General features: G+C 39.3%; 1 protein-coding gene across 1 annotated transcript in view; it reads left to right on the top strand.

The window, feature by feature from the left end:
* Nucleotides 1–16,407, top strand: part of LOC133648840 (integrin alpha-5-like) — a 100,378-nt gene that overhangs the window by 60,886 nt on the left and 23,085 nt on the right. Inside the window, exons 18-19 of the mRNA XM_062045315.1 lie at nucleotides 738–875; nucleotides 8,585–8,652. Coding sequence (XP_061901299.1) covers nucleotides 738–875; nucleotides 8,585–8,652 — 206 coding nt within the window. The remainder of the gene's footprint in view (nucleotides 1–737; nucleotides 876–8,584; nucleotides 8,653–16,407) is intronic.

The raw sequence follows: 16,407 nt of genomic DNA, 5'->3' as shown, positions 1-16,407 counted from the left end.
GTTTGTTTGAAGTGCTGTTTTTAGAGGCACTTATTACTGAATGGTGAGGTGAACGGACTACAGAACCAATCTTCTCATCACTCAGTGGTGGTCTGATCAAAGAGCACGCCCGACAAAAGCGATCAAGGACATAATGACTGCCGGGTTTTGCTCTTTGACAGGATAAGAGATGTTTTGTTCTGGATCCGGCAACTATCCTGTCTACTGTCAGTCAACACAAAACCTTTCTTTATTTGTGTACTGTCTTTACTCACATTCTTGTGGATGGAGGAACTGAATAGCTTCTAGGAAACAAAACATACAAAAGGATATCTATCAAGACATTGGAAGTTGGAAAAGTGATTGGGCAGCTCGCCACTGTACTTATAGCACAACAACTGAAACTGTATTCGGAGTACCGGTATGCTTTTCTTTCCTTTATTCAGGAGCATTTGTGAGGTCAGTGGTGAAGGATGTCAGGTACAAATTGTGTACATCAAGAGGATTTTTCCATCCTTGTAAATGACTTACAGCACAAAAATCTATGCAATTCATGTCCTTCCATGTAGGGACAAGAATATGGTTGTCACCAAATTATGAAGTTGTTGCTCTGTGTACATAAATATGTACATATGGACACTTATGTTGTGCCTTTACGATAACATCTGCCTGTTAGTGCACGTTGGAATCAAATGGAAATTGTACTTTTTTCCTTCGCCTTCTTCTCTGTTACTCAAGTGCATCTTTATTGGTTGCAGGCGGAAGAGGAGTTTCGGGATAAACTCTCCCCGATATTCATTAGCCTGAACTTTAGCCTGGATCCCCAAGCCCCAGTGGACCAATATGGCCTCAGACCTATCTTGAATTACCAGACTGAACAGCTAATAGAGCAGAAGGTATGTACGTCACCTTGTTTTACTTTGTTCAGTACCAGTCAGAAATGTCATACTTTTCAGAGTATAATGTTACAAAGTCACTGAACGCTCTCTATTCACATGAACATGCGATCTAACTTCTATACCACAAATGTAACACCCTTCGTTACAAACAAATCCTTTTTCCTCACTTTGCTCGTCCCCTAGTGAGCCTTGCCAGCCATGGCGAGTTGACTACGTTGCCCTGGTTCAACCCGCTGATGGCAGATACCGCAGGCAAGGCTCGCCGGCTATCATTCATCAGCTCCTATGAGAAGCCATCCCAATTATTAATTGACTTTTCTTTCGACTTTACTACGAGGTTCGTGCCAATACATTGAGTCTTCGATCGATATCGATTAGCAAACGTTCAAAATCACATAAACAGAATTGCAGCACCCGAAAGTTGGCCGGATAGAAAAGAGCCGACTGGACAGTTTTAAGGGACTGACTGTATTGAAACGTATATTGTGAATGATGAGGAGTTGGTTGATCAACAATCGATCAACAATGCAAAATTAGCGTTCATGGCCACAGAAACAGACGATCGGACATCACAAACTCCAACACTCCAAGCATCATTTTCAGCGGACCGCATTGCAAAAATGATTAAATCCCCCTTTCTTCCTTTAACGCAGACCTGGGCAAATTAAGGCCCGGGGGCCACATGCGGCCCGTTAAGCTTTTCAATCTGGCCGGCCGGACATTCCCAAATAATTTTTTTAGATCTTTAAGATGGAAACTGTAGCTGCCATTATGATGTGCAGTGATGTTTTCAAATGACCGTAAGTCTTGAACTATACAAAGTATTTCAATGGTTGGAATGTGCACGTTTGCATGATATACTAGTTACCGTATTTTTCGGACTATAAGTCGCAGTTTTTTTCATAGTTTGGCCGGGGGTGCGACTTATACTCAGGAGCGACTTATGTGTGAAATGATTAACACATTACCGTAAAATATCAAATAATATTATTTAGCTCATTCACGTAAGAGACTAGACGTATAAGATTTCATGTGATTCAGCGATTAGGAGTGACAGATTGTTTGGTAAACGTATAGCATGTTCTATATGTTATAGTTATTTGAATGACTCTTACCATAATATGTTACGTTAACATACCAGGCACGTTCTCAGTTGGTTATTTATGCCTCATATAATGTACACTTATTCAGCCTGTTGTTCACTATTCTTTATTGATTTTAAATTGCCTTTCAAATGTCTATTCTTGGTGTTGGGTTTTATCGAATACATTTCCCCAAAAAATGCGACTCATTCTCCAGTGCGACTTATATATGTTTTTTCTAGAGATGTCCGATAATATCGGCCTGCCGATATTATCGGCCAATAAATGCTTTAGAATGTAATATCGGAAATTATCGGTATTGGTTTTTTTATTATCTGTATCATTTTTTAAATTTTTTTATTAAATCAACATAAAAAACACAAGATACACTTACAATTAGTGCACCAACCCAAAAAACCTCCCTCCCCCATTTACACTCATTCACACAAAAGGGTTGTTTCTTTCTGTTATTAATATTCTGGTTCCTACATTATATATCAATATATATCAATACAGTCTGCAAGGGATACAGTCTGTAAGCACACATGATTGTGCGTGCTGCTGGTCCACTAATAGTACTAACCTTTAACAGTTAATTTTACTCATTTTCATTAATTACTAGTTTCTATGTAACTGTTTTTATATTGTTTTACTTTCTTTTTTATTCAAGAAAATGTTTTTAATTTATTTATCTTATTTTATTTTTATAATTTTTTTTAAAAAGGACCTTATCTTCATCATACCTGGTTGTCCAAATTAGGCATAATAATGTGTTAATTCCACGACTGTATATATCAGTATCGGTTGATATCGGTATCGGTAATTAAGGGTTTGGTCAATATCGGATATCGGCAAAAAGCCATTATCGGACATCCCTAGTTTTTTCCCTTCTTTATTATGCATTTTCGGCCGGTGCGATTTATACTCCGGAGCGATTTATACTCCGAAAAATACGGTACTATGGTAATCTAATTAGTTACTATGGTAATCTAAGTCACAGCAGCTCAGACGAGGCACCAAGCAGTGTGGGTGGGGAGCATTTCCACAGAGAGTTTCCAGAGCGACCAGCCTGAAATGCGGGTGTCAGGGACAGACGTGGAAGGAGATTTTTACAACAAAGTTCTAAAGCTTAGTGTTATATCAGATGTATCAGATTGTAGGTGGGTTTCTTTTTTTTTACCATTCGCGTTCATATTTTGTTGTGTTTGTTGCATTTTTGTTGCGTTTCCCTTGATTGTAAAATATGTCGATCGAGAGGGGGTGTGACATTCATATTTTGTCAATATTCAGTGTTTTATCGTTCATAGAAAAAATTTAAATTTCCATTTAGTTTTTTAAGGCGGTCTGTCATAATGTTTTTAGCATTCAATCAGACATTATTGAGAGGTTTTGTATTAGTGTTCCTAAAAATAGATATACCGGCCCCCAGACACGTTTTTTTCCTCTAAATTTAGCCCCCGTGTCAAAATAATTGCCCAGGCGAGATCCACCCAGGTAAGGGGGCATATGGATGCCTTTCCTACTGTACTGTGCAGTATATACACCAGACTAAACCGAAACAACATCCCCTCCACACAGGGTGATAAGGTCATCAAAAGGACTTCCAGTTGAAAGAGGGACGATAGCAGATGGTCATCTCCTCTCCAAACTGTTTTCAATTAGTCTGCTGCAGATTTCAAAAAGCATATACGGAGGTTACAGGCCAGCATTTTGAAACTGACATTAAACGCACAGCTCCTTTATAGTTGTGAAAACCCATATGGTTCGAGGTTAAGGGGTCAACCCCAATAGAGCAAGAGCTGATTACTAGACTTTGGTGGGTTTTTTTTCCACCTCTGCCCAAAAATGATGAGGGTTATGGAGGACTGGCGAGCCTTGGTTCTGCAAAAACGCACAAGGAGAACTGACATTTCTGTTTGGGTGGGGTTCTGCTCAGGATTCAGACATCTGGATGTAGTTTGTTTGATGCCAAGTGCTCTCCTCCACGGGACAAGACTCTCACGTCCCGGCACGTGTATGTCAGTGATAGAAGGTGCATATGTCAATGCGTACGTCACATCACGTGCTTGTTACTTTCTGTTCTGAGCAGATTGCAGCCTGGGAACCTTTAGGGAGACGCTGTCAAAGTAATCTGTTGCTTGTCTTGCTTTCCTTTTCTTAAAAGGAAATGGGAGCTTTCCAACCCATTTGTCATCAAGCACTAACCATCTTGCGTCTTGTGTTGTAATAGACAGCCAACACATGCATGCTTATATTGAGTACAGAATGTTTTGCAGACAATCTAACCTAAGTCTGCCCTGTGAATGAAAAAATGTTTCCATCTACAATGCACTTAAAGACAATTTACACCAGGCCTGGGCAATTATTTTGACTCGGGGGGGGAATGTGTCTAGGGGCCAGTATATCTATTTATTTATCTATGTATACATATATACATACATATATATGTAAGCTGTGAAAATCTGCTGTACAGTATGTGTGCGTGGGTCCTACCGACACACTGACAGCCATCAGACTGTATAATGCATATGTTCCTTTTTGACTGTACTTGAATGTATAATAGACTGCATTTATATTATTCACACGTGAATAATGCTGTATAATAGACTGTATTTATGTTATTCACATGTGAATAATGCTGTATAATAGACTGTATTTATATTATTCACATGTGAATAAGGCTGTATAATAGACTGTGTTTATATTATTCACATGTGAATAATGCTGTATAATAGACTGTATTTATGTTATTCACATGTGAATAATGTTGTATAATGCTGCATAATAGACTGTATTTATATTATTCACATGTGAATAATGCTGTATAATAGACTGTGTTTATATTATTCACATGTGAATAATGCTGTATAATAGACTGTATTTATATTATTCACATGTGAATAATGCTGTATAATAGACTGTATTTATGTTATTCACATGTGAATCATGCTGTATAATAGACTGTGTTTATATTATTCACATGTGAATAATGCTGTATAATAGACTGTATTTATGTTATTCACATGTGAATAATGCTGTATAATAGACTGTGTTTATATTCACATGTGAATAATGCTGTATAATAGACTGTATTTATGTTATTCACATGTGAATAATGCTGTATTATAGACTGTGTTTATATTATTCACATGTGAATAATGTTGTATAATAGACTGTATTTATATTATTCACATGTGAATAATGCTGTATAATAGACTGTGTTTATATTATTCACATGTGAATAATGCTGTATAATAGACTGTATTTATATTGTTCACATGTGAATAATGCTGTATAATAGACTGTGTTTATATTGTTCACATGTGAATAATGCTGTATAATAGACTGTGTTTATATTATTCACATGTGAATAATGCTGTATAATAGACTGTATTTATGTTGTTCACATGTGAATAATGCTGTATAATAGACTGTGTTTATATTATTCACATGTGAATAATGCTGTATAATAGACTGTATTTATATTATTCACATGTGAATAATGCTGTATAATTGACTGTGTTTATATTATTCACATGTGAATAATGCTGTATAATATACTGTATTTATATTGTTCACATGTGAATAATGCTGTAAAATAGACTGTTTATATTATTCACATGTGAATAATGCTGTATAATAGACTGTATTTATATTATTCACATGTGAATAATGCTGTATAATAGACTGTTTATATTAATCACATGTAAATAATGCTGTATAATAGAATGTGTTTATATTATTCACATGTGAATAATGCTGTATAATAGACTGTATTTATAAATTGTTCACATGTAAAAAATACCCAAGTGTTTATTGTTTATTGTGAGCAAACTTTGGTGCTGAATTTCCCCCAGGGATCAATAAAGTACTTTCTATTCTATTCTATTTTTAGGAACACTAATACAAAACCTCACAATAATGTCTGATTGAATGCTAAAAACGTTATGACAGACCGCCTTAAAAAACTGAATGGAATTGTACATGTTTTTACTGAATGAGACACCCAGAATGTGCATGAAAATAAAGAATGTGGGATTTACAATATTAACTATGAACGATAAAACACTGAATATTGACAACAATTGAACGTCACACCGACATAATTTAAGCGAAACGCAACAAAAATGCAACAAACCCAGCGAAATAAATATACAATCTGAATTACCTTCCCATATGAAAAAAGAGAGTTTACATTTAGTGATGAACTCATTCTGCAGTTGGTTTTTCTGTACCTATAACAGTTTCTTCTTGAGGGCTGAATAAATGCCCTCTAACTTGAAATAAGTAAGCCGCATTTTCTGTAATTTTCCTTGAAATCTTGTTTTAATAACGCTGATTAATACAACATTAATTTAGTACCGTATTTTTCGGACTATAAGGCGCACTTAAAATCCTTTCATTTTCTCAAAACTCGACAGTGCGCCTTATAACCCGGTGCGCCTAATGTACGGAATCATTTGGGTTGTGCTTACCGACCTTGAAGCTATTTTATTTGGTGCATGGTGAAATGATAAGTGTGACCAGTAGATGGCAGTCACACATAAGAGATACATGTAGACTGCAATATAATGGCAGTCACACATAAGACATACGTGTAGACTGCAGTATGACTCAGGTAAACAACACCACAATGTTATATGTTCCATTGAAAATATAGAACATTACACACGGCGCTCAAAAATCTATCAAAATGTTTTAGTACGACTTTGGTAAGCTATGAAGCCGCACCGCTTGATGGATTGTACTGTGCTTCAACATACACGTATTATTATGGTGTGTGTATAAGGTAAGACATATTATCTGGCATTTTGTTTCGCAATATTATGCAAAAGCAGCTTTTCTTACTTTCTGGTACCTGCTGATGTGTATTTGGGATCTGCATAAGTCCTGAAAATTTGCGGGTTGCCGTAGTCGATAAGCTTCTTCTTTTTGTCTATCTTCTTGTTATGGGACATTCATCCTCCGCTGTTGCCATTTCTAATATAAAGTAGTGTAAAGTTCTTACTTATATCTGTCAGTAAACTCGCCATGAAAGCGCTAAAACATACCGGTGTAGTGAGTTTACATTATTCACCCAAGGAACTTTAGTTATGAGCGAGTTCCGTTGTTGTTGCACTAGTGAGTCACAGATGAGGAGATCCTGCTCTGTTATTGATTTAAGTAAAACCTGAATGTCATTAAAACAGTTAGCTGCATCTTTTGACACTTCTTCCACTCCCGTCCTTGCACGCTACACCGCTACAACAAAGATGACGGGGAGAAGACGCTGCCGAAGGTGAGCCACGTAAATAAGACCGCCCACAAAACGGCGCATCCTGAAGCGACTGTCAGAAAGCGACTTGAAGATGATCTGTAAAACATCATCTATGCAACATTTTGACCAAAGAACCACCATTACATGTTATGTAGACCACAAGGAAGTGTTTTACATTTAGAAAAATAAATAAATAATATGACCCCTTTAATTTCTTATGAAAATAGACCTGAATAGACCCGCTCATCACCAGTGCGCCTTATAATCCGGTGCGCCCTATGGTCTAGAAAATATGGCATTATTCACAATTGGAAGTTTTACCGTGGTTTATCATCCATACGGTTTATTGTTACATGCCTAGTATGAAATCTTCTACACGTCAGCTGTCAAAGGAGTGGCCTAACATAATAATAATTACATTTAATAATACATTTATAATAATATCCAATATAAAAATGATGAATAAATAATTGATTCATCATCGAATCGTAGGCCCTGAGTAGTAATTATAATCAAATCATGAGGTGGTGCCCAAAGATTGTAACCACATTTTACTGGCAGATTCCGAGTCTGTTGAGCTGCTGCTAAATGTGGCTGGCCTGCAAAGAGGAAGTGGTGGATCTTAATAAGAGAAGTGAAATATTAAGAAGAACAAGAACATTCCTGTCTGTTCGGCGTTAGATGACCAATATCCTTGAAGTAAAAGAAAGGACCTGGAAGTGGAATCTTTCGCAGACAATGTTAACTATTACCAGTCTGAATCGTTGGCCTCTGCAGCATTCTTTTGAATTCTAATGCTTCCCATATGTCGGAGTGACGAGGGTAACAATAACAGTATAGTTCTGCACACAGGCAGATAGTTGGCAGAAACACAGCAAAAGAAACGACTAAAGAACGCATGTCTTTATGATAAATTAAGAAAGACAATAAAATGATCTTAGGTGCGTTTTGCCAAGTGGTCTGCCATGTAAGAACAAATTAAGCCTTTCTGTCGTTAAATTTGAAGGTTATGGTTAAGATTTCCCCCCTCAAAAATGTATTATTTGCACAGATTAGAATCATTAGCCTTTCTTTCTCATGTTCGCATGTCTGTTGCTCAAGTGGTCTTTCCCACATGACAGGACACATGCTCGTGCAAACATGAAAGACCAGCAGCTTTTTGGATTGCGGCTCTTGCTTCTACAGGAGTACTGAGGATGTGTCTCGCCGTTATCCTACTTCATCTTTTCATTACATTTTAAATCTACTGAACTGCTATCTGTAAACATCCACTTCCTTTAGCGCTCTTCTATCTCTATACCTCTGACCGCTGCTCTTTCCTCACGCAGTATATTCTAACGCCCGTGTCTATATCCATGCTTCCTCAGGCCCAGATCCAACTGGACTGTGGAGAGGACAACATCTGCGTGCCTGACCTGAAGTTGGATGTTTACGGGTGAGAGGAAATCACTGTTGTGTCACTTTTAACACACTTAGCATCATTTCTGGAAACCATACAAGCATTGAAGAACTGAACACACAAATTAAACAAAATCACTGTGTCACAGTACCAGGCCAGTTTGCTTAAGCTTCTATTCTGATGGATTACCCCAATTACCAGTCTTTGTGGATTATTTTGAGTCGCTCTGATTATGTATTTTGTGCAAAGTGGCCGCTGTCATCAATTACGTATTTTCCGGACTATAAGACGCACTTAAAATCCATTTTTCCCCTCAAAACTCGACAGTGCTCCTTATAACCCAGTGCGCCTAATGTAAGGAATACATTTGGTTTAGCCTACCCACCATACTTGCCAACCCTCCCGATTTTCCCGGGAGACTCCCGAATTTCAGTGCCCCTCCCGAAAATCTCCCGGGGCATCCATTCTCCCAAATTTCTCCCGATTTCCACCCGGACAACAATATCGGGGGCGTGCCTTAAAGGAACTGCCTATGGGGTCCTCTACAACCTGTGGTCACGTCCGCTTCTCCTCCACACAAACAGTGTGCCAGCCAAGTCACACAATACAGTATATGCGGTTTTTACACACACATAAGTGAATGCAAGGCATACTTGATCAACAGCCATACAGGTCACACTGTGGGTGGCCGTATAAACAACTTTAACACTGCTACAAATATGCGCCACACTGTGAACCCACACCAAACAAGAATGACAAACACATTTCGGGAGAACATCCGCACCGTAACACAACATAAACACAACAGAACAAATACCCAGAATCCCTTGCAGCACTAACTCTTCCGGGACGCTACAATATACACCCCCGCTACCACCAAACCCGGCCACCTCAACCCCACCCCATTCCTCATCTCCCGAATTCGGAGGTCTCAAGGTCACCTCGAAGCAATTTGTTTTGGTACATGATGTAATGATAAGTGTGACCAGTAGATGGCAGCCAGACATAAGAAATAAGTGTAGGCTGCACTGTTTGATGTGCTTCAACACACGAGTATTATTATGGTGTGTGTATAAGGTAAGACATATTATCTGGCGTTTTGTTTCGCAATATTATGCAAAAGCAACATTTCCTACCTTCGGGTACTTGCTGATCTGTATTTGGGATCTGCATAAATCCTGAAAAATTGCGCGCGTCCGCCTTTGTAGTCCGTGTCGACTCTTTAGTCGATAAGCTTCTTCTTTTTCTCTATCTTCTTGTTATGGGACATTCATCCTCCGCTGTTGCTATTTGTAATATAAAGTAGTGTAAAGTTATTTCTCATATCTGTCAGTAAACTCGCCATGAAAGCACTAAAACATACCATTCATCGGCAGTGCGCCTTATAATCCGGTGCGCCCTATGGTCCGGAAAATACGGCACTTGCGACAGGAGCGATTGTACTAATTAAATGTCTTTTGTACGCACGCGGATGTAGTCACGGGGGAGGGTGAGTGTGCTATGGATTTGACTTTATATTATTTTGAGTATTTGTATTAGGGATGTCTTAGACTAGTCGTATGTTCAAGGATTCGATTTGGAGGAGTCTGATTCAACAATAAACCTCTAAGTCGTATTGGCGGTGGGAGTTGAGTTGAGTACCTTCTTAGATGGGAGACACTTTGCCTCTTAAGACGCGCCGCTGCCAGACCGGAGCCCCCCATTGGACATGTAGCACTGGACGTGTAGCTTCGACCAGTTTGCTCGGGGAGGAAGCCTCCCTTCCACTGGTTTACTTATGAAAATCTTGTTACGTTGTCAGTTCTTCTCGATAGTCATGTTTGATCATCTTCTAGACCAGTGGTTCTTAACCTGGGTTTGATCGAACCCTAGGGGTTCGGTGAGTCGGCCTCAGGGGTTCGGCGGAGCCTCTGCCGCGGAGGTCAAGACACACCCAACTCATCGTGAGAATAAAAACTTCTCCCTATCGGCATATTATGGATACCCCCAAACAATGTTCCCTCTAATTTCCATCTGATTTGCAGGTGTGTAATTTGTTGTGAGTTTATGCACTGTGTTGGTTTTGTTCTTTGAACAAGGTGATGTTCATGCATGGTTCATTTTGTGCACCAGTAAAAAAAACATATAACTTTGTCTTGAATTTGAAAATGTTTGTTTTGTATTTTTCACTAAAGAAGGGTTCGGTGAATGCGCATATGAAACTGGTGGGGTTCGGTACCTCCAACAAGGTTAAGAACCACTGTTCTAGACTCTCCACCAGGGTCAAAGCCCAGAGCTTTTTATTTAAGGGAATCCCCCATGCTACCATACATGGAGCAAACACGCTAGCATACAAAAAAAAAATTTGACTATAAAAATCATCAGTTTTATTTCTGCTGTGAATTGTGTCGGTTAGTGATCGTATTGCAGTTATTCCATGACTCGTGGGCATGGAATCGTGACAGACTATGGCCTACCTCTTCCAGTTTTGCCAAAAAAAAAAGGAACTGTAACGAATTTGCCCGCAGATAACACACGATTGGCCTAGTGTGAGTATGACCACCAATACTGACACATTCATGAGTGGTGTTGTTTTAATGAAGACTTGCAGAACAAGCTGTTCTAAATCTCACATTTAAAAGTGAGAAATGAACCTACTTTGCCCAACCATAAATCTGTGATGTTGACCAAGTTCAATTATGTCATTTGGACAAGGGGCTACACAGGGGCAGTGTGGTTAGCATGTCTAACTCTGACCTCTCTGAGTGGAGTTTACATGATCTCCACATGCTTGTATTTACATTTTACATAGCCTGATTGGTTAATTGGAGACTCTAAATTGCCCAGCGTGTGAAAGTGAGGACGAATGTTTGTTTTTTCACATGACGAGTCTATGGTGTACCACGTTTCTTGCCCAAAGTCAACTAGGATAGGAATTCATTAATTGATTTGTTGAGCTCAGTGGTTCTTAACCTTGTTGGAGGTACCGAACCCCACCAGTTTCATATGCGCATTCACCGAACCCTTCCTTAACACTTAAGTATGGGGAACATATTCTAAGTAACAAAGACTTAATTTAGAGTTATTTGGTTAGGGTCACCTATGGTCATGAAGTGTAGGTAATGACCGAAAGAATAAGATTGCGGATACAAGCGGCCGAAATGAGTTTCCTCAGAAGGGTGGCTGGCATCTCCCTTAGAGATAGGGTGAGAAGTTCAGTCACCCGAGAGAGACTCGGAGTAGGGCCGCTGCTCCTTCGCTTGGAAAGGAGCCAGCTTAGGTGGTTCGGGCATCTCGTGCGGATGCCTCATGAGCGTCTCCCTAGGGAGGTCCTCGTTGCACGTCCCACTGGGAGGAGAACCCGCGGCAGGCCAAGGACCAGATAGGGGTATTACATCTCCTCTCTGGCCTGGGAACGCTTCTGGATTCCCCAGGAAGAAGTCGCTAATGTTGCTCTGGAGAGGGAAGTCTGGGGGTCTCTGCTGGAGCTGTTGTCCCCGCGACCCGATTCCGGATAAGCGGTTGAAGATGGATGGTTAGGGTTAGGGTCAGGGTTAGAGGGTTAGGGTTATAATAAGGCCATGCCGAATAAGGCATTAATAAGTACTTATTAATGACTAGTTAAGAGCCAATATGTTACTAATTTGCATGTTAATAAGCAACTAATTAATGGTGAATATGTTCTCCATACTAAAGTGTTACCATGTTTTTTTTACTGGTGCATAAAATGAACCGTGCATGAACATCACCTTGTTCAAACAACAAAACCAACACAGTGCATAAACTCACAACAAAATACACACACCTGCAAACCAGTCAGCTGTTGCCGTATCCGTAATACGCCGATAGGGAGAAGTTTGTATTTACACGATGATTCGGGTGTGTTTTGACCTCCGCCGAACCCCTGAGCCCGACTCACCGAACCCCTAGGGTTTGATCGAACCCAGGTTAAGAACCACTGGTTTAGCTGATTGGTTATAGCAATTTGGTGGAAATAGCAGTTGATTTAAGTATCATGCATATTGACATTACACCACCATCATGCAAACCTAAATAAAGGTTAACATGATTCGTCACACCATACCGTCACAAACAGAGAATGTGCATATTGTACATCACATGTTGCTTCCATTTACAATGTTTTCAAATAAGTCCAAGGATGCACTGGTCATGTGCATTGGCATATTTCAGACAAAGTTAATGGCTTTAACACTTAACAAAGCAGTTACGCTCCATGGCAGGGAAGAGTTGAGTCAGACATGGCTCATTCAGTACGGTGTTTTTGGTGTGAAGTTCTTTCACCAGTAAGACAGTTAATGGTTGCAATGCACAACTTTTTAGAGCAAGGGTGAAAACAACTGATATTACTTGTTTTGTGAAGGGTCTAAAGTAAACAGACCACATTTTGTCCAGAAAAACAAGAGTAGAATAGAAGTGGGAACCGAACTACGGCTAAACAAGAATTTGAGACTAATGAGAAGAAGTGTACGACTGGACACACACACACAGATAAGTATTGTTCATTAATCAGGTAACATTGTTTGTTTTCTGGAGTCCCGCCAGACATTTTGCAGTTTCTCAGGCCATTCACAAGGCAAACAAACACACTCTCCTGCTATTCAGCTCTGTTATGAGGAACACATTTAATTACGTGGCCGTGCCATTTAGCCTAGCTCCAGAAACACAATCAACCCTCCAAACGTTCTCTCCCACTACTTAAAAGTGTGTGGCTCACGAGGATTGGCAAACAGATTTGAGATGCTCGCAACCCAAAGGTTTGTCACCCTCTGGTTTTATTCATCCTGTGCTCGAAAGAGTGAAAATGTCTGCTGCGAACTTCTGTTCATTCGGAGTGTTGGTGTGACCGTATCAGTGTTACTTCCTCTGCATCGGCTTAACTTGCCCAGGCTTAATTCAATTCAGCTGGTGGTCTTACCTTGCAAGGGGTCGTTGTGTTAAGGGGGGAGGGTTCGAGGAGATGGAGAATCAAAGAGGAACCCTGGTTCTGAGCCTAAACCAGACTTTTCTGCTCAATAGAAACATTAATGTTCTGTCGGGGAGGGGGCTCGGACTGTGCCCATGGGATTTATTACAACACTGAAAGTGTGTTTGAACACTGTGAACAAGCACAAAGATGTGCGGTGACTTTCCTGAGACAAATCGCAGTGATCAGACGTGGGTCATTCCCCTGGTCGGTAGGTTATGGACAGTTATGCATGAGTAAACGGTCTCTGGGGGAATGCTCCACACAAAGACCAATTGTGAGGACTGTGGAACCCTGCTTTTCATTACAATTTACTATTGAGGAGAACGTGCATGCCGTGTTTGTTCAGTTGTATTAATAACTACAAAAAAGTACAAATTCAACACAAGCTTGTGTTTTGGGTTGACTGTGTATATAGGGTGCCGATCGGGACAAAGTTGCATAATAACCTTTTAGTCATCATTTAGGAAAGACTTCATGGGTCACTTGCAGTGTTGTGGTAGTAGTAGTGGTGTAAATAGGGATAGATTGATTGATTGAAACTTTTATTAGTAGATTGCACAGTTCAGTACATATTCCGTACAATTGACCACTAAATGGTAACACCCGGATGTAATGGTAAACGGCAATGTTGGCGTTAACACACTTTTTGTGTCTTTTTACCCGGGACAAAGATTTTTTTTTTACCGACCCTGCCTTCTCCGGGCCAAAACTCCGGTTTGCTTGTCTTGTTTTTTTTTATCGATTATCGCTTTCCGACTGTTTTTTTTTGTTTATATTTGCCGGTGTTGCGCCAAAATGTGATTGCCTGCCAAAAAGAGATTTCCTTCGCGGGAGCGCGGACCGCTCGCTAAACCTGCATTGCTTGGCTTCGTCTGTCTACAGTGGATTACTAGGTGTGAGACAAACACTTTATCTTCCTGGTTATTGTAACGTTATGTGTTTGACATTATTTAAGCCTTTATTGTGTCCGGGAAATGACAGTTTGCCTTTTCTGTGGTATTAATGAGATTTAAAGGACTATTGATCGTTCGATGTTGATGTGATAAAACTAGAGATGTCGATAAATGCTTTAAAATGTAATATTGGAAATTATCGGTATCGATTCGGAAATGATTGGTATCGGTTTCAAAAAGTAAAATTTATGACTTTTTAAAACGCAGCTGTACGTAGTGGTACACGGACGTAGGGAGAAGTACAGAGCGCCAATAAACCTTAAAGGCACTGCCTTTGCGTGCCGGCCCAGTCACATAATAACTACGGCTTTTCACACACATAAGTCAATGCAAGCATACTTGGTCAACAGCCATACAGGTCACACTGAGGGTGGACGTATAAACAACTTTAACACTGTTACAAATATGCGCCACACTGTGAACCCACACCAAACAAGAATGACAAACACATTTCGGGAGAACATCCGCACCGTAACACAACAAACACAACAGAACAAATACCCAGAACCCCTTGCAGCACTAACTCTTCCGGGACGCTACAATATACCCCCCCCGCTACTCCCCCCCAACGCCACCCACTTCAACCTCCTCATGCTCTCTCAGGGAGAGCATGTCCCAAATTCCAAGCTGCTGTTTTGAGGCTTGTGAAAAAAAAATGCACTTTGTGACTTCAATAATAAATATGGCAGTGCCATGTTGGCATTTTTTTCCATAACTTGAGTTGATTTATTTTGGAAAACCTTGTTACATTGTTTAATGCATCCAGCGGGGCATCACAACAAAATTAGGCATAATAATGTGTTGATTCCACGACTGTATATATCGGTATCGGTTGATATCGGAATTGGTAATTAAGAGTTGGACAATATCGGAATATCGGCAATAAAGCCATTATCGGACATCTCTAGATAAAACCTCTTTCTTGTTTGGAAGATACATACAATTGTAACTGTTATTTCTTCGTGCACATACTAAATATTATTATTTAAGTGTTTGGATGTATTCATTTATGTAACATTTTTATTAAATGTAATATTTTGATATTTACACATCGCATATTTACACACACATATTTTACTAGAATACCCTTATGAGCATTACATATGTCAAAACCAAGTACCTACTGTACTGTTTACTTGTTGAAATATCCTTTAAAAATCCATTTTTGGCAGTAGCAAAGTGGTCGTTTGGGTAGATATTTGCTCTAAAAAGGGTATTTCAACAAGAAAACAGTGCAGTAGGTACTTGATTTTGATATATGTAATGCTCATAAGGGTATTCTAGTAAAATATGCAGAGATTAGATGTGTCAGTGGTCCTCGTCAGCCAGAAAACTTTGAATTTGGGGCGGCTGCGGTAAAGTTTAGATCAATGAAGGAAAGAAGAAAGCGACTGAATGTTTATAACTGAATACATTTACATATGCATAAAAAAATGTTTTCTTTTGTATTTTTTTTTTTTATCAATTAAGTAACATTTATGACAACCTTTTTCCAAAACAATATAGAATGTGATATATAGCAGGATAATGCATACATTTATCATTTGTTTTCAAAACGGTTACAAAAAAGTGGGACCCCAGTTTGAAAATTCCTAGTGCCAACACTTTAATGATAAATCCAGCTAAAACTCCCGACAATTAGTTTTAAATTAAGATGATCAAAAATATGTGATTGATGACTCTAATTTGTTAAATTGTGGGCCGGCTAGCGCTAACTGTAATGCTAATATTAATACAAGAGCCATTAAGGTATTTCCCTATAAAGGAACTTGGTTAAAATATTTCATTGTGTGTTTCAGTACTTTTTGAGCACATTCAACAACACCGCAAAAATAATAACATATGTTTTAATTTCGGTCACAATAACCATGA

The sequence above is a fragment of the Entelurus aequoreus genome, linkage group LG01, assembly GCF_033978785.1.
Source record: "Entelurus aequoreus isolate RoL-2023_Sb linkage group LG01, RoL_Eaeq_v1.1, whole genome shotgun sequence".
Taxonomy (NCBI): Eukaryota; Metazoa; Chordata; class Actinopteri; order Syngnathiformes; family Syngnathidae; genus Entelurus; species Entelurus aequoreus.
This window is presented reverse-complemented; position numbering and strand designations above follow the sequence as displayed.